Below are 18,685 nucleotides of genomic sequence, written 5' to 3'. Positions count from 1 at the left end.
AACTATAACATAAACAACATAAGTTTACCAAACCCTGTTCCTCTAGCTGTGGTCATCTTGCTTTTAGCCCACGATTAGCTTTTTTGGTTTTCTTCATTGCAGTTAGAGTATCCTCCGCTTTTCGCCAGTCCCTCACAAGTTTCTCGCTAACTACAAACTTTCTTTCAGCTGCTCCATTACCGTTTTCGGCTGCATATTTCACTACTTGCAGCTTGTAATCTGCAGGGTATGATTTTCTTTTTGGGGCATCTGTGTTCAGTCTTTCTCAGTTGTCTTTATAAGTTTATGTTTAAATTTAAATTTTTCGGTGGTACTGGAGCGTAGCAGATACTGGCACACCAGCCTAGAGCGCCCCCTCGCGACTGTCAGCGTGAACATGTGAAATTACCGTATATATTTTATTATATAAGTCGCACCTGAGTATAAGTCGCAGGACCAGCCAAACCATGAAAAAAAGTGCGACTTATAGTCCGGAAAATACGGTATTTATTTTTGGAATTTGTGTGAACTTCAAAGCCAATGACAAATCAGAACACATCAAAGCCAATGAAAAGTCAGAACACTTCAAAGTCAATGAAAAATCAGAACACATCGAAGCCACATGATGTCATAACTCACCTTTTGTGCACACTATGCTTGCGATATTACCATTCTAGTTTAGTTCAGCTACGACACACAGTGTTCAGTACACATTGCAAGCATCTAAGAAGCCAGCTTTTAACCCAGCTAAATTTTCAGGAAGGTGAAATACTTTGTTCAGGATAGGAGAAAAATGCCTAGAAAACGATCTGACAAATTTTCATCCCTGAAGTCCTTGGACTCTCAAATTTGCAGTCTCATCGGCTTGGACGAAGATGAGATGTTTGAGGAGGAAATCACACAAGTAGAGGTGATCAAAACTAAGAATAAGAAAATGAAGCAGTCTGAGGAACGCTCTGAAAAAGTTAGAGAGGGCAAGGACAAACACAACACTGCTCTTGAAGAGGACTTGAAGGAGAAAAGAAGAAAAAAATCTGCCATATTTCCACCCCTGATGTCCATGACCTCTGAAATGATTAATCGCGTTGAGATGATTGACGAGGAAATCATAGAGGAAGTAGAGGTGATCGAAAATGAGAATGAGAAAATGGAGCAGTCTGAGGAACGCTCTGAAAAAGTTAGAGAGGGCAAGGATCGCACACTGTCACCTGAGGGTCACATGTTATCAGAGCCTGAGGAACACATTGTGGAGTACAGTCAGAGGTTTTCAGGCGATGAGTACGAGGATCGGGCCTCTGTCGACAGCAAAGAATACGACGACTGTTTCTTTGAAGAGGTAAGAAATTAGTTACTATATTTACACACACACACACACACACACCAAAAACAGTTAGAAATTAAAATGATGGAACTTATACTTTTGGAAACAAGGTTTTGTTTATCCCTGTCCTCATCTTAACAACTTTCGATTTTAAAATAATATTACTTTATTCATGATGAAAGATCTAAGCAAACATAACGAATATATTTATACTACGCACATACTGGTTAAATTAAATTAAAAATTATTTTTTATTATTATTATTTATTATATTTTTATCAGTGATAAAAGCATAAAAAAGCATAAAAAGAATTAAAACTGGTGAAGTTAAATAAATATAATCATTTAATTTATTTTTTCATTTTACATTTTTTTTCTTTCCGTGCAGTCAGGTGAGGCATGGCCTCCCCTGACTGCACGTCACTGTTTTTTATGATTAATTAAAAAACCTCCATGTGGACACAAACTTAATGCCCTTGCTTTATGTTTCACAGTATGAAGAAGACTGTCTTTCGGAGGTTGTAGAGGAACGAAAAGACAACACTGCTCTTGAAGAGGACTTGGAGGAGGAAAGAAGAGCCAAAACTGCTCTTGAAGAGGCCTTGGAGGAGGAAAGAAGAAACAAAACTGCTCTTGAAGAGGCCTTGGAGGAGGAAAGAAGAAACAAAACTGCTCTTGAAAAGTCCCTGGGGGACGAAAGAAAAGCTAAAGTTGCTCTGAAAGAGACCCTGAAGAAGGAAGTACGGGCTAAAGCTGCTTTGGAAGAAGCTTTGGCGAATGCAGAAAAAGCTACAGCTGAACAGAAAAAATTTTGGGAGCAGGAGCGAAAATTAAAAGACAGTCTCTGTGTTGAAATGGAGTTTATGAAGGCACAGGTGGCTGATCTTCAGGAGTCACAGAAAGAGTTTCAGCAGCAAAAAGCAAAACTGAAGAACACCATCACTAAAAGGACAGTGGATCTTGAAGAGGGCAAGAAGGTGATTGAGAAGCTAAAGAATGACCTGGAGGAGTCCTCTAACCGACACAAGAAAGAAGCAGCACAGCGTGAGAAGGTGCTTTATGCCAAAATCAAGGAACTAGAGGAATGCCTCCATGAGAAGCAGCAGGAAAGTCAGGAGAAAGAAAATAAAATTCATTCTCTCTACTCGAATATTCAGACTCTTCAAAGTGACAGTAAAGCCAAGGATGACACTATTTCCTCACTGCAGGAGACAGCTGACCAGAGGGCTTTAGACCTAAAAGAAGAGAAAACCAAAAACTGTCTACTCCAGAGGGACTATGAGGCTGCTGTCTCCCAGCAGAATAAGGATGCAGGACAACTGAACCATCTGACTCAGGAAAACCAACAACTGATATCTGAGAACAAAAGGCAGCAAGATCTTCATGACTCATCCCTGAAAAAGAGGGAATTTGATCAAAAACAGGTCCAGGAAGAAAAAAATGCTTGTACCCAACTTGAGAATGCCCTTACAAAGGAGAAGGGTCGGATCTTGAGAGCACATAAAAAGATACAGATGCAAAAGGACGAGCTCTTTGAGAAGACACTGGCTTTAGAAAAGAGTCTGCTCACGGAAAAATATTTGAGGTCTACCCTCAAAAGAGAGAGGCGTCGCTATGAGGAGGTGGTTTTACAAAAGCAGACTGGAGTCGATCCTCTGACAATCCTCAGCAACCAACTGAAAGAAGCATGTACATCCTCAGAGCATCTGATGTATGACCTACAGACATTAAAGATGGAGAACGCAGATATCAGAGCTAAATTTAACGCCACCGAAACAGACTATGAGAGAATAAAAGCTAAATACCGTGCTCTCTCTGAGAGCCATGAAGAGATGATGTCAAGGAAGAGTGGAACCATCAGTAAGCTCCAGTGTGTAGTAGATGAACTCAAAGCACGACAGTCAGAAAACAAGACAAGACAGACAGAACTTGAAGCTGCTCTAAAACATGAAAAGACAAGAAACTCCAACGTGCAGCAGAAGGTTGAGGAAATTTCCTCTGCTCTTGACAGAGAAAAGGCTGCATCTGAGAAACACCGTGTCGAACTCAAGGAAGCTTTGACCAAATTGAACGAAACCTTGGAAGAAAAGCAGCAACTTGCCGTGGATCTCCAGAGAGCTCAGGACAACTGCTCACTGCTTCAGGAACAGCAGCTGGCGGGGTCAAACTCTCAGCTTAGACGCATCAATGGCACTGAGTTCAACCACCAGCAAACTGCCCTGGATGAGATCTCCAAGGCTCTATACCACCTACAAAAGGAGTACACTGAACTAGAGAGAAGGCACAGTGACGTTTATTCTAACTATTGTGAGCTGCTTAAAAGTTACGCTGACCTCCAAATCAGATATGAGAGGCTCAGCAAAGCATAAGAAACCCAACTGGAGCGGGGCCTGGGGCCGGCTTTGGGCCTTAGTTCCTGCACCAGTTGGGATTTGAAACGCAAGTGGATCTGGGCCTTGCTGTGTGAAGTTTGAATGTTCTCCCCATACAAGTACAGGTTTTCTCCGGGTGTTCCGGTTAGCCTATTCATAAAACATGTACGTTAGGTTAATTCTGCGGCCATGTTTTTGAATAAAAAAAATGTATAAATTAATGAGGATGTGGTTTAACAAAAGCAGACTGCAGTCGATCCTCTGACAATCCTCAGCAACCAACTGAAAGAAGCATCTGCATCCTCAGAGCGTCAAATGTATGACCTACAGACATTAAAGAAGGAGAACGCAGATATCAGAGCTAAATTTAATGCCATCCAGACAGACTATGAGAGAATAAAAGCTAAATATCGTGCTCTCTCTGAGAGCCATGAAGAGATGATGTCAAGGAAGAGTGAAACCATCACTAAACATCAGTGTGTTGTAGATGAACTCAAAGCACGACAGTCAGAGAACAAGACAAGACAGACAGAACTTGAAGACGTCCTAAAACATGAAAACAGCCTTTTCTCTTGACAGAGAAAAGGCTGCATCTGAGAAACACCGTGTCGAACTCAAGGAAGCTTTGACCAAATTGAACGAAACCTTGGAAGAAAAGCAGAAACTTGCCGTGGATCTCCAGAGAGCTCAGGACAACTGCTCTCTGCTTCAGGAACAGCAGCTGGCGGGGTCAAACTCTCAGCTTAGACGCATCAATGGCACTTGGGAAATGAAACCCAACTGGAGCGGGGCCTGGGGCCTGGAGCAGGGCCTTAGTCCCTGCACCAGTTGGGATTTGAAACACAAGTGGATCTGGGCCTTGCTGTGTGGAGTTTGAATGTAAGTACGGGTTTCCTCCGGGTGCTCCGGTTAGCCCATTCATAAACCATGTATGTTAGATTAATTCTGCAGCAACTTTTTTGAATTAAAAAAAATCTATAAATTAAAAAAAATAGGTCTCTTCTTTTATTGGACAGTAGTTACAATAAGAAAAGAGTTCCAGTAGTGTAGCCACATAATTGTGAAAACAATGTATGGTTGATTGAGTAAATGTACGTTGATGTTGATTGTAAGTTTGGTTGAATAAATAAACATACCACACTGTACCTTTGATAGCTCGTCTGGAGCTAGTTTTATGTCTTCTTCAATGCAGCATAAAGCTGGGAATCCTTTGGGCGGGGTTTGTCGCTACCCCAGCCATGTGCTCATGTGGGTTCTCAGTCAGATCCAGTTAGGATAGAAGTGTAGCAATACTGGTTTTAAGACACAGGGAAGTAGCTCTAACTCTTAACTGTCTATAGGTTGTGGCTCATTTGAAGGTTATAAAACCACTAAACAAACACGTAGCTATGATCTATTAAGCTATCTCGTGTAGTGAAGTGAAACATCCATTGTGACGAAGAGTTGTAGTGCAGGCCCAAGTCAAGCTCATGTAATATTCCAGACCACGAAACTTTAGCTACGCTAATTTTGACCTGGCCAAGTTTAACAGGCTGTCTTCAAATGTGTCACAAGTGAAGAAACCATCAGAGGAGTAAAGGATGAATGAAGGGATGCTGCCTTTTCACCAAAATGTTGGCTAACTACACGTTGGAAAAAAAAAAAAAAAATTCTCAAATGCAGCTTCAACTTTTAAGGAGGCAGGATTACTTGCATGTTACTGAATGCATAAGTTGATGTCATGAATCAATCAACACACCTTAAATGTTAAAAAGAACTTTGACCATTTCCAGTTTGGCTGTCATGCCCGTCATGACCTCATTGTTTGGTTCAAGGTTACATGAGCACACATCATATTTTGTTTTACAGGGAGAATTGTGAGATAAGGGACACAAAGAAACTGATTTTTTGGTATTGTTTGGCATATGTTGTTAATATGCACAGTATGAAACTGGATGTGATCTAACTTTCAGCTGGACATTAACAGTTTGATTCGATACAGGTGTCAAAATGTCATACAGTCAATACAAACAAAGGTTAGTGCAGGCTAAAAATCTTTGTGGAGCTGCAGAGTTGGAGAGAATTTTTCCGAGTTTAATATCGACTGCAGAGCAAACTACCACAGGGTCAGAAGACTTTGGCTTTTCTGAAAGAATGTACGAATGCAAGCACTATAGTCAGAAATTCACAGAAATTCAGGACAAAGATGTCCTTTGCAGTTCATAAAGTGACTGTGAATGAAACATGAGCTGCAACAATGTCCTCTTTAATAGACATCCGTCCTCTTCACGTTGTTATTTAGTCATGCATGAATGTGACCGTTGTTACCTTGCGAGAATACAGCTACTGTGTGTGTCAGCACTGTAGGTTGTTCAAGAGATTAGGGCAAAAAAAAAATGTTTGTGATCAGAAGTGGCGAGCACACAGCCTGAAGCAGAAGAATGAAATGTGTTGGCACCTGTTGGCTCCGCCCGTAGAGGCAGAAAATATAGACATTACACAAAACTGTGTCAGCACAAACTAAAATGACTGACCACAATGGTTTAAAATGCAAAATAAATGAATGAATAAATAAAAAAGACTAGTTTGGCTTTTGGGAAGGACTGTGAGATGTGTGGGGTTTATTTTTTCTCTAAAGGCTCACAAAGTATTAATCGTTCATATCCTTGTTCATGGTGAAACAACAGAAATATCTAAGACAGAGAGAAATGCTGTTTGCGTCCAAAGAGAGAATCAGCTCGAGGTACACCAATAAAAAGTTTAGCGTCAGTAGCATGGGCTCTGGTTAGCCTGCTAATGATGCTGCCTCCTGCTGTTCATGGCCGCAATCCTCAACACACTGTTTGCAGCGTTACTTTCTTGTCAACACAGCAGGGGAGTAAATTTCACCTGACCACACAATCAGGGTAGAAACACACACAGAGCCATGATATTGATGAAGGAGCAGTGTGTATTTACTCCCACATGGCCCTGAGAAGTGGCCCACTCAGCCAAAACAAGTGAAATCACTGGTGTGTAGGGTTTTAGTCCCTGCATGCTGTCATACCTCATTCAGAGGAGAAAATAATACTTTGAAAACAGAAAGACAGAGAAATTAAAAACTTTGCCCAAGCTAAATGCTAGGTGAACCACCCATACTGGAAGTGAAAGTTGGTGTCAGGGGAGAGAGGAACCTTTCTACCCAGAGCCACTCCCGTCGCTCAGGTGCAGCCTGTTGGCTTGATTATCCATGCAGGCTCCCACAAAGAGGAACAGCAGGTGAGCCAATAGGTTGGTGACACACAGACACAAGACGTCATTAACAGGGTCAAAGATATTAGAAACTGGACAGATTCCAGTGAAAATAATGTTTAAAAAGTAAAAATGAAAGTAAAAATACAAAAGTAAAAGTCTTACAAATACATGTTAATCAACATCCTGTGATAAACCTCAGCAACCAGTACAGCTGAAAGCAAACCAAATCAATAAATAAATGAATCTACCTGGGAAGAACAACACGTGCCACCACGTGAAAATCACATCATGTGGATTATTTTACCAACCAAATCAAACGTTTAGAGTGGGGCCAGACTGTGGGACGAGGGCTTCCTTTCTGTCAAACATAACTATAATAAAAAAAGTGTGTAAAACCAGAACTAAAACTGAGAGCTACCTATCGCAGTGAAATATATAAACCAGCCTCAAACAGCACAAGTGATGTTAATGCTTAGTCACAAGCAAAATCACTTATTTTCTTCACAGAAAAACTGATCCAACTGACCCAACATGCAACATTCCTGTAAATATGTGCTGAACTTCTACCATATTCACAGTTCGAGTGCAGCTTTCTGCATTACATTGACTTCTTCTTTCCTGGTCACACAGTTCTTTAGGTAATATCTTTTTACAACAACAAAAAATGAAGAGCCCTTTTACTTACTCTCCTTTCAGTTGGGGCATGACAGGGAGAAGAGAGAAGCCCAGTCAATAACTCACTCTCAGCTTTACGGGCTTCATATTCCAATAATCCAAGAGAGGACTCATCTTTAAGAGAGCGGCTGATTGTTTGACGAAGCTCTTTTCTTAAAAGGCTTGCTGCCAAGTGAAATGGCACAAAGTCGCGTGAAATCTCCCTTTCTGTGTAAAAGGCTCTCGACGTCCTCAGTGTTACACAAGTGACAAAGACAGAACTGTTGTGTGAGAAAAACGAGTCAAAACCCTGACAACCGAGGGTCTGAGGGTCAAGTCGCTATAACGACTTTGTGATGCATCCAAGCTGCTAATCGTGCTAACTTTGATAGGTGTTGGTACGATGAGGAAACGGGGGGGAACGGCCATTTAAATTTGGCTTGCCACCAGTCTCACTGTGATGAAGATAATATCAGGTGTTTTAAAATATCTGCAATTCTGGCACACAATAAAAGCTATAATGACACACAAAGATGATACTTTTCTGTAGCTCGAGGTTAGCTGATGCTCAGTGAAGATTGGCTAATGAGCAGAGCAACCGAAGCCTATTTTCCAGGCTTCCAGCAGCTCAGAGACACAGATCAAACACTCTCTCTCTGTGCAGCCATCACAAGCTGAAGAAAGTGAGGAGCGCCGCTTAATCTGGGGGGGGGCACCGGTTCACCCGGCTGATAACACGGCAAACAAGAGAGGAAGCCTGACCCAGACTGAACTCTGCCAGGGCTCAGCATGAGGGTCGGCTGGAAAGGATCGAATTAAAATGCGCTGAAGGAAATTTTCGGTTTAGTTTGAGCGAATGTGGCCGGAGCTTCTCAGCAGCAGCAGCCTTAAACAAACTCAGTCGTCAGCTTTAAGCGATACAATGCTTGAGTTTCACCAACAGAACAGTTTCACGAACAGCTGCTGTCCTTGAAATCGTGGTGGTTTTGACTTACAAGATCACAACAAGGAAGCAAAAAGGTCTGGATGTAAATAATTACCTGTATTTTTTATTCCTAAAGATTGCAGTTTGGAGTATTTTCTCTGGGAAAAAAAAAAAAATTAACACCTGACAAACAGCTCCATCAGTGCTACCATCAGGTGACACCCTGATATATACAGACGTATCCAAATATGACAGGTAAGGTGAGGCAAGTCTCTCATGAATGTTTGTCACGTTTGAAAAATACAGGAAGTGGTATGTAAAGTATGTTGAAACCTGAGAGGAAAGTCGAGCAGACAACCTCAGAGTCGTCAGCGTACTGCAGCTTTGGCCTCGTGTCCTTCATATATTCTTTATAATTCAGTGTAATCTTCTCTGTCCTGCAGTCTGTGTGCTGTGAGTTGTAGCAGAAATGTTTGCACTGCAGATGAAAAGGAATTTGGTCCAGTGCTGCTTGGCCTGAGGGAGAAGATGACTTCCTCTTTCTGTTTAGATGAAAGTTGTTTGCTGTCAAATTCACATCAAAATTACATTTTTCTCAGATTTCCTGAGAAAATGTGTTTTTGATCAACCAGCTTGTGGACCTCTGAAAACTTCCAAACTATGTTTAATGACTTCTCTGCTGTATGACTTTGTGTTATTTATTTTACACTTGTGTCTGGGACTGCAGGACAACAGGGAAGAAAAAAGACAGTCAGGAAGGGAATAAGCTTGACCATCAGCCTGTTGGACCATCCGACACATCATGACTCTACCACATCGAGATCTGAAGTCTCTGAGTCAGCCTCTGGTCCACTAGCTTTGTCAGCTCACAGCAGAGAGGAAACAAACTGCAAAAAAAGTTTTTTTAATGCTTGGTTTAGGTGGGAAAGTTAATAATAATTCATATTTTCTTGTGCAGATATTCAGAAAATTTCATCAAAATTTGCAACCTGATTGGGACCAGTTGGATGAGCCCAATCAGCCAAACAAATATTGCCATTTTATGTTGTCTTTACTCAGTTTTGAATAACAAAGCTGTGCATAAAGTCTGGTTAGGTTTAGCCACTAAACATCTTAGTTAGACATAGGAGAAGATAAAAGTTTGGCTTAAAATGCCTGACAAAATGAGGAATGTTAGGATGATAAAGTGGCAGTGTGGGTTTCCTGAAGAAGCCTGCAGTCTCTCTTTCAGCACGAAGAACTTAAAGATGAGTTTTCTAATCAGGGAGGGACTAATGACTACTGCAGTCGGTTTGAACAAACGCCTTTTATTTTGGCATCCTTGAAAACTACTCCATGAACGGCAGTTTTAGACTGAAGAATGAAGAAAAAATGGAAATATTCAGGATGGATGTGTGTAGCCAGGAGAGGAAGTACAGAGCACTCAGTGTGAACACGGCTGCATTACAGAATGTGATCTGCTTGATATTATTAATCACTCAGCAACATAATCCATCATCTAATCACCTATAGATTTCTATCACTCCAAGATATTTCCACTTATTCATTTGATTTCAATTCTGATCGAATTTCGCATAACAGTGATAATAAATAACAATGACGTCTAACTTTTTCTGAAAACTTTTACTGATTGATAATAAGATAAAATAAGATAAGATTTCCTTTATTGTCCCACAAAGGGGTAATTCACAATATTGTGTATGATATGATGATTGGATTTGTTGTGAATTTTAATCCGATCACTGAAACTCGTGTCGCCCTGCGCATCGTTTCCTTCTCTGTTTAGTCTTTGTTCTTTTGGTTTCTGTGTTTACTTCTCTGAGTATCATCATTCAACACGTTTCTGTGGAGCAGGTGAACAAAACAAAAGCTCACTCGTAGTAGCACAAATTTACACACAGCACACTTGGGGAGAATGCAAAGACCTCAGGCCCGACAGAATAAGAGCAAGAAAACCAAAAGAAGGCAGGTTTGTGTGAAACATCTGAGCTCAGCAGGAGAGACGAGTACAGGAAGGAGAAGGCAGAAAAACAAAACCTGCTTGTTCTCCACAGGCAAACATCATATACATTTCTTTACATGCTAACTCAATGAATATCCTTTTACATTATCATAATTGGTTTTTTTTTTTGCCCGTTTAGTATAAAAACACATACTGATGTACATTATAAAAAGCTTTTCCTTTTTGCAAAAGAGCAGTGATTCTCTTCTTTCGGCATGTGTCGTCATGGTGCTCGTCAACGCGATTATGTATACATTATTTACATGTACAACCGGGTAAAAAAATGTATTTCTCTGGTGTACACATATTCAAAAAACAAATACATCAGATAGGTTCGATTTTGTTGTGAAATATTTCTCAAAGTTCTTAAATATACAGCGACAGACAAGCTGAGAGACAGCAAGAAGGTTTGGTGCACCCGACTGGTGAAAAGGATGAGACACTTTAAACAACATAAGATTTTGATAAATGCTGGGAGTGTGTTCAGGAACCATCACAAGCCACTTGGCTGAAAACACTAGTTTCCTGTGGATGTCTCTTTACACAGCAAGTTATCATAAAAGGTCCAAAACAGATGCCTTAAGACTTAAAACTGTTTCAGTGCCTTGCGTTTGGCTATATTACGTTGCAGTATCACAGCATTTTGTGAATTATTGGTGACATTTAAATGACAGGATTTATGTGAATGGGCACAAATTTGTAGATAAAACGTTAAATGTGTCAGTATTTCACAAACTGATATTTTTATGAACATGAGACCGAACGATCTTTCCCTTACTATCGCATAGATTGCATTTTTTACTCTTTCACAAACTGAAATTTATTTTTCGAATTTTAACCTAACCACCAATAGGAATCAAACGCTGGACTCTGCTGTGACACCAGACCTTTTGTGAGGAAAACAGACAAAATATGTCAGTGAATGGAAAGTTTTTTAGAACTTAGATATGTGCACTGGACGAAAACATTAGACGATATTGAATGAAGCAATGACCTTTTTTTTCTTTTTTTAAACATATAATTACAACATTTTTTAAAATATTCACTTTTTAGAATATTTGCGCATGGCCACTGCAGTATGGTTACACTGATGATGGACTGCCATGACATCGACATCTTAAGTCACCAGAATTGTACCTGCTGCGCGGTAACATGCTGCAGAAACTAGATTACTGTGGCCAAGTGGTCTGCGATATACAGTGAAAATCAGACCCATCGGTGGTGTAATCGATTAAACTCCACATGATCAAATTAAAACATTAACAGAAACACAAATACAGGTATTCACACTATTTGATCATGAAGAGCAAAGTAACAAGAGCGTCACCCACCAAACTGGGGAAGCTAAAGTGGTAAGTAAGTAAAAGAGTCAGGTGCTGACAGCAGGGGGCGCTACAGTCAGATGTGGCTGAAGGTCTTTGCATTCGCACAGAGGGAGGGATTTGTGGATGGGATGAAACTGAACTGAAATCAGAGATCACGTTACTCGTTGATGCCAAAGAAAGTCTGTGTGATGTGCTTCTTCTTGCCACAAGTGCATCGACGTAAGGCACAGGCACAGTTCCCCTCTTTCAACAGAGTGGCTCGCATTAATTTGTTTTTTTTGTCCTTTTTCTTCTAGAAATGTCCCAGCGCAAGAAACAAGTAGGGTGACCACCGCTGAGGTTCAAGCAGCTTACATTGGACATTTATGGTTATAACAGGTTGTTTGTGTAATTTTCTTCTCTGTCAGAGTGATGAGGGGGTTGGCGTTGCTGTTTTGACAGGAAGAGAAGTGGATGGGAAATCAGAAATTAAAAACAGCTTTCCATTTAGTTTAAGCTCAAAAGATCACATCAAATAAAAGCAAAATGTCATCAGAGAAAGAAAAAGCAACAAACAGAGCAGTTGTTGAGCTGCCGCACTTTTTTGCCAAACTCGCATCATATCACAAGAAAGGAACAATCAGTTGCAAAAATACAAGGTAGCACTGTCATGTTAATTTAGTCTGTCTGCCCAACCCCTGAAAAACTGCCCCATACTTCATCTGAATTCATTAATAAAGAGCTGTGTCTCAATACTTTCGTCTATATAGTATATTTGTCAAATTTTCCCAGAGGCTAGAGGAGATCACCAAGAAATTTTCCCTCTGTCAGTTGAACGAGTACCATTTTGGACTCCAATATCAGGTCTTGCAGTGCTAAGTCCTATTATTTACTATACCACCTTAAACCCTGACCCAATTCACAGTGGGAAATTCTGTAATTAAGTGCTTATAGCATGTCTATGGGAACTGAAAATGCCTTTGAACAACAGGAAAAACCAGAAATCATTTTATAATGTCAGCTGTGGTAACAATAGGCATAGGAAAAAGAGAAGATGAGGAAAACGGGAGAAGAGGAACGGAGGCGTGGGCCTTGTTTCCATGGGTGATCACCCTAGTGATTCTGGTACTGAAATGCGCTTGAGGGAGAACGAGAACAGATCAGCGTCCCTTCTAGTCAGTCTCTGGAGAGTTTCCTCTCAGCTTCTACCAGGAGGCTCCTGTATGTGTGTGTGTGTGTGTGTGTGTGTGTGTGTGCGTTTGCATATGTGTGTGTGTGTGTGTGTGTGTGAATACACCTTGTTAAAATATATTTACTGTGTGAATGCATGTATGCTATCAATAAATAGCAGGTATGACTGTTAGGGTCAGACCGATATTTACCAATACTCTCCTTTTGTGAAATATTGGCCGGTGTCCTGTATACCCAATATGATAGAGATAACGGTTCCTTTCTGACTTCATTTTTATTGAGTTGCAGTGTAACTCATTTTTTTTTATGTACTTCAGTTTAAAAGCATATTATCTGCTGTACTGTATGTAGAAAGAGCTTGGACAGAATGGCACTCAGTAGAGTTTTGGTGTCCCATGATGCTCTAGTTGCTGTTTCCAAAGACTTTTACACTCTGAAACATATAAAATTGAGGGAGAAAATACTTTAGCATTGAAACATTGGCAAAAAATATCAGCTGTGAGCAGCTTCAATTCAAAATTTTTCAGTACAGACCTGTTAAAACATATCGGTTGAGCCTAAATATCAGTCTGAGTGTTTGTGATCGTGTAGTGTATACATCAGTGTGTCTGTATAAGGTACAGAATCTCTCATTGTTGATACTTCTGTCAGCTCCGGCAGTCTTTGTATGTTGTGTTTGCTGTGAATCAGTCCTAGAGGCAGGCAGTATGTGTAGATCTGTCTGTTTTTGCCCGTCTTTCTCTCTGGATATCTGTGTATTGATTTATATTTGTATGCATCAGTTCTAGAGGCAGACATTGTTGCTGATCTGACAAGTGGATCCGGTGCCAGCCTGGGACAGGAAGAGCCTCCCGTTGGGGCAAACGCAAACCTCGTAGACAGTCTGCCTGGTCCCGGAGGACGAGGAGCTGGTGGAGGCCTTCCCCTCGGGCAGCCGCATCAGACGAATCCTCCGAGCATCCAGAGAGATCTGAGGAAGAGGGACAGAAGACCAGTGAGGTTGGAAGAAACAGGGGAAACATGATGAAGAGAACTCAAATGGGACAGAAAGAGGAGGGGACATATATGGCAAAGAAGTCGGTGAACAAATGGAATACCAGTCTGAGGTTGTTAAGCACATTTTTGGGAACACACTTGTTTGCTAGGTGTGTCCAGACTGAACACAAAGCAGATATTAGAGCCGCTGCAATTGAAAACAAAGCCTGAAGATGTTTCAACTTGTTGTATTTCTTTTCCATCTTCTCTGCCCTGCTCTTTAGACTATGTTTCACTTTGTTTTAAGTCCTTCACTCATGTCTTTTGGTTTTAATTTGAAATCCTTTTCTCTGGTTTCAGTTACTTTACTTCCTGCCCTTGTTCCACAGACTATTAAGCCTGTGTGCTCTCGTCTCCATGCCAGAGTCCTTCGTCCTGGTGTTTGATCTGAATGTTTTTGGATCTCTGCTTTGTTTTCCTTGAATTTGCCAGTTTTGGGATTGTTGATTCTTGCCTGCTCTGTAGCTGATATTTACCTGTTTGGACTGCTTTTTCTTCTTTTGACCTTTGCTACCCTCAACTTTCGTTACGTCTTTTTGTGTAAATAAATCTTTGAACTGCTTTAGCTCTGCTTCTGATGTCCGCACTTTGGTCAAACCTCTTGTTTGACCCATTTTCCTTTTACCTGCCTTGAACAAATGTGACATCGTCTTAATGCCTTTTATATCTTATGTCTTAGGTAAAACGCAAATATTAGTAAAACTGTATTTTTTGTCTTCCTTTGGCTAGCTGTTTTCACCTCTCACCAGTCTCTGTAGAAAAAAGAAACCCAAAGGTCTACCCCAAAGGTAGACTGAACCCGACGTGGATCGCTTCACTGAATGCTTTAACACAAAACTATCTTCTCGTCTAATTAGTGCAAAGAGAGCACACCAGCAGATTTTCTAATATTCCAGTATTCCACAGGTTTAGTTTCATATTACCGGTGAATGTTACCTTGCAGGATACATTTTGACTTAATTTTTAGGGTTAGGCCTTTTTTTTCCTCCAGACACAGTAATACATCTTGAATTATACTTCAGTAGATTTGACATATGTGGTAGAAATTCATGTAGAAACTCATCTATAATCTCCCTAAAATTCTCTGCAGACCATACAGTACGTTTGACCTCCATGCAATCATGATCCCTGCTCTTCATTCACGCCACAGGAGTCACTCATTTTCTTTCTAAAACTCGTCTTTTTTGCTTTCACCTTTACCTCAGCTAACCCCCACTGAATCATGTGTCTCTTCACTCTAGTTGCTCTCAAAGCAAATCTCTTCAAATGCTCTCCTTAGCTTGGCTTTTTTCTTCCCATGGCTTCTACCTCACAGGACTGAACTTGCACAAATAGTGTCTGTGGCTCTCAGCACCTCATCACCCCACGTCGTCGGCTGCATAGAATGTTAAGTGGTCTAGATGCTGCCTAGCAGCATCAACCCAACTTCTGACGTCAGATCTTTGCACAGAGACGCACATGTGTGCAGGATCAACCCTATCTCCTTGAAATTCCATTTCTGTAATTTAATTTAAAGTAATTTGCAACAGTCAACACCTTTATAACACAAAAACAGAATGCTGACCATTATGTATTAAATAACATCAGTGACAAGTCACAAAAATGTTAATTCAGAACATCAGTAAAATATTCACTGACAACATATCTCATTTGTTTTCAGGCAGCGATTATGTTTCCCTGATAAATTTATTCATTGTTACTACTACTTAGATGGATATAAATATAATTTCTGGGATACAGGGTTGAGGTGATAGAGGTAATGTGTTGGATTTGAAGCTCAAAGTGCGAACACTAATGCATGGTGCAGTGATATCTGTCCAGCATGCAGCATGATTGTCACAAAAAGGTCGTCAGTTTCATCCCTGAAGCAGGAGACAAGATATGGAAAATCTTCCAAATCAGTTTCCCTAAGAGATTTATTTAAAACACTGACACACTAAAAACAAACAAATAAGATCCCAATCATCAAATCACACCTCATGAATTTCCATATCAATATCATTGACATTGGGACAGCCACCGTTTTTCACATCTTCTCCACATGCCTATGAAGGCCCTGGTCGTTTACTGACACACGACCAACATTTCTCCAGAGATTCCCAGAACGTAATTTATTAGATTCTGGAATAATTATGAGACAAAGAGGCTGTCCAGGGAAAGTCCAAAAACCTTGTCCAGCTAAAAACCGAGCAAAAAAGCTCAAAAAGTTTACTTTCTGTTGGTTCCCAGGTCACTCCTGTTGCCTCCTGGGGAAAAAAGAGAGAGCAAAACTGGATACGCACATGCCCACACACAAGCACTCATCCAGTCATTTTACTCCCTTCAACCCCACATTGATTGGAACAAACTGTCTTTCTCCCTCTGCACAGATACGAACCACTGCTGCATGAATCCCATCTCTTTGCCCTCTCCTCCCCTCCCGCCCTCCTGGGGCTCCTACAAGGCTGCTGTTTCACTGGCCGAGGAGAGGAGGAGCTCTCAAGCCATAAAAAGGTAAAGGAGCCATTACCAGGCGCCTCGGGGAGGCATCGCACTCAAATGACCTGGAACATAGAGTCTCAGTTGACTTGTTCAGACAGCTGCTGCTGAACAAATCTTTCACCATGAGGGGCAGACAGGGTGAAGCGCTGGGAGAACCTGTGTGTGAGTATGTGTGGCTGGATGGTCTTTGTCTGTGGAACGCCGAGAGTGTGTTAGTGAAGGACAAGAGCAACAAGTTAAGGTAAGACTCAGTGGGTTTAGCTTTTACAAATTTTCAGACAAATCCCCAAAGGAGTTTTCCCCATTATCAGTGGTAGAATGACCAGTTCCAGTGTGAGCCATTGTTGGAAAAGTTGCTGAAAAGACACTGTTCCCAGACTGTCTTATACGGCTGAGAAGCCCACAGATGGCCAGGATGTTACAGGTGAGGAGAGAGACACCACATTGTGCTCGGCAACCCTCCCCTCTCGTCAGCTCTCCCTGTCTCAGTGCCTTCCAAAGCGAAGTGTGGGACTTCTTCCATGTGTCTCAGTGGGGCTCAGATGAGGTAGACGACGGAGAGGATGTACTTAACGAGCTTCCTGTTATCTGACAGTAGGGGCTTATGCATCTCCTCAAACTGTTGAAAAACCGGGAGTTTAATGGCTGCACCTCACACCACCCACTGCCTCCATGTTAGCTGTGGTGTATTTCACAGTGACGGTCCCCCACGTCCACCCCTCCTTGCCCTCTGCCAGTGCTGAACAACCTGACAAAGGAGGTGAGCTGTTCGTGGGACTTCCTGCACAGTCCTGCACTCAGCCAGATTATCAGAGTGGGAAGTTAAAAAAGAGAGCATGCATGTCAGGAACTACAGTCTTTCATTGTCTGTACGAGTGTGTGTGTGTGTGTGTGTGTGTGTGAGTCTATTTCTGTATCTGCCTGTGTGCTTTGTGGGAGTCTAATGACCAAAACCACTCTGTAATTGCTCTGGTGGTGCCAAGAGGTCCTGATGAGAGTGTGTGTGAGACACAAAGGTTTGACAAATTGACATTTGCAACACTAATGGAGTGTGAGAGTGTGATTGTAATTATATGAATTGACCATCATGAGTTCAGCTGCCTCTCTTTTGACCACACATCCGTGACAGCTTCCATAAGACGGGGTGAGGTTTCGTGGCTTCAGACTGCAACTGTGGTGACTTTCAAATGGACTGAACTTAATCCAAGGGCACCTTCCTGAAACTCTCCCTCTCACTCCCTCCTCGTCCAGCTCGTATTGGCACCCTGCCTTAATGTATGAAACTGTTTTTGTGGGAAACTTTTAAACACTTTCTTCTCCCTAATCCTCCTCCGCTGATTTTAACAGATCTGACATTACACGACTGGTGCAACCTGAGGTGGGAAATCCTTTTATCAGCGCAGCCAACCGTGATGAATGTGAGGACTGATGTGTGTAACGAATCAGAGGATGGTTGGAGGAATTTAGGAGCAGGGAGGAAAAGGATGAAAGAGGCAGCATGAGGATGAGGACTGGATGAGCGCATAGGAAAAGAAGAAGGCAAATAAGCAAAGTTAAAGACAGAAAGAGGACAGATGAAGGAGGAGGAGGAGGACGAGGAGGGGGGGAGTAAAAGGACAGGAAATTGGAAAGGTGGAAAAGAGAAAGTTGCTAAAGTAAGCATGTGGAAAGCTCAAAGAGAGGATGATGGGAGAAAAAAGACAGAGAAGAACAACCAACTTCTGTTCTCTATTCTCCTGCTTTTCTGTGGGGCTCCAAGAGATTCTGGTGGAAGGCCAGTATGTGGGAAATTGCCACCAGCGAGTGAGTGAAACGCTGGTCCATGTTGGCTGAGGGAGCTAACTATTGTTTGGATTGTTTGCTAGAAATAAGTCTGGACAGGAGAAATACTGAATTGAGATGGAGCTCCATCAGCCAGGATGGCCAGAAGACAAGAAAAGTTAATTTCTCAACTTCCCGACAGACAGAGTGCCAGGTTTGAAGAAACAAGACTGCATTTAATAAAGATAATTAGTTCATTTTCTGGACAAATCAAAGTGTTCTGTTGTCAAATAAACAAGCTAATGAAGGGTTTGTTTTGAAACAATGTAGGATATGGAAGCAGCCACAATTTTCAATGATATTGAAATACTTAAAATACAAATATATAATAAATAAGAACAAAACACCATATAGACACAGTGAACCACACAGAGTATAATGTTACTG

The 18,685-nt window shown here is 41.4% G+C and overlaps 2 protein-coding genes across 6 annotated transcripts in view; one reads left to right on the top strand and one right to left on the bottom strand.

Moving 5' to 3' along the window:
* The first annotated feature begins 407 nt into the window (after positions 1 to 407).
* Positions 408 to 3,730, top strand: LOC124071228 (golgin subfamily A member 6-like protein 6). The gene is made up of 2 exons (XM_046411727.1): positions 408 to 1,315; positions 1,795 to 3,730. The coding sequence occupies exons 1-2, from the start codon at positions 773 to 775 to the stop codon at positions 3,667 to 3,669; spliced, it is 2,418 nt and encodes an 805-aa protein (XP_046267683.1). The 5' UTR covers positions 408 to 772; the 3' UTR covers positions 3,670 to 3,730.
* Positions 3,731 to 10,760: 7,030 nt separating this feature from the next.
* sgcd (sarcoglycan, delta (dystrophin-associated glycoprotein)) overlaps positions 10,761 to 18,685 on the bottom strand; it is a 228,979-nt gene continuing 221,054 nt past the window's right edge. For 4 of the 5 annotated variants that reach the window (XR_006845275.1, XR_006845278.1, XR_006845276.1 and 1 more), the window contains 2 exons: positions 11,495 to 13,931; positions 10,761 to 11,460 (listed from right to left, as the gene is read on the bottom strand). Coding sequence is in view for 1 of the 5 variants with exons in the window: in XM_046411438.1 (XP_046267394.1) it covers positions 13,746 to 13,931 (186 nt within the window). In the remaining 4 variants the exon portion in view is untranslated. Of the gene's footprint in view, positions 13,932 to 18,685 lie in introns of all 5 variants that reach the window. The other variant, XM_046411438.1, reaches the window with a different exon arrangement.

This window comes from Scatophagus argus, chromosome 14 (genome assembly GCF_020382885.2).
Source record: "Scatophagus argus isolate fScaArg1 chromosome 14, fScaArg1.pri, whole genome shotgun sequence".
NCBI lineage: Eukaryota > Metazoa > Chordata > Actinopteri > Scatophagidae > Scatophagus > Scatophagus argus.
Note: the sequence above shows the minus strand (reverse complement) of the source record. Positions and strands in the feature narration are given on the sequence as shown.

Excerpts from the sequence above, each read along its gene's own strand:
- LOC124071228 (XM_046411727.1), top strand. The coding sequence starts at position 773 with ATGCCTAGAAAACGATCTGACAAATTTTCATCCCTGAAGTCCTTGGAC. Across the intron at positions 1,316-1,794 it reads ACGACTGTTTCTTTGAAGAG|TATGAAGAAGACTGTCTTTC; the intron begins GTAAGAAATTAG and ends TATGTTTCACAG.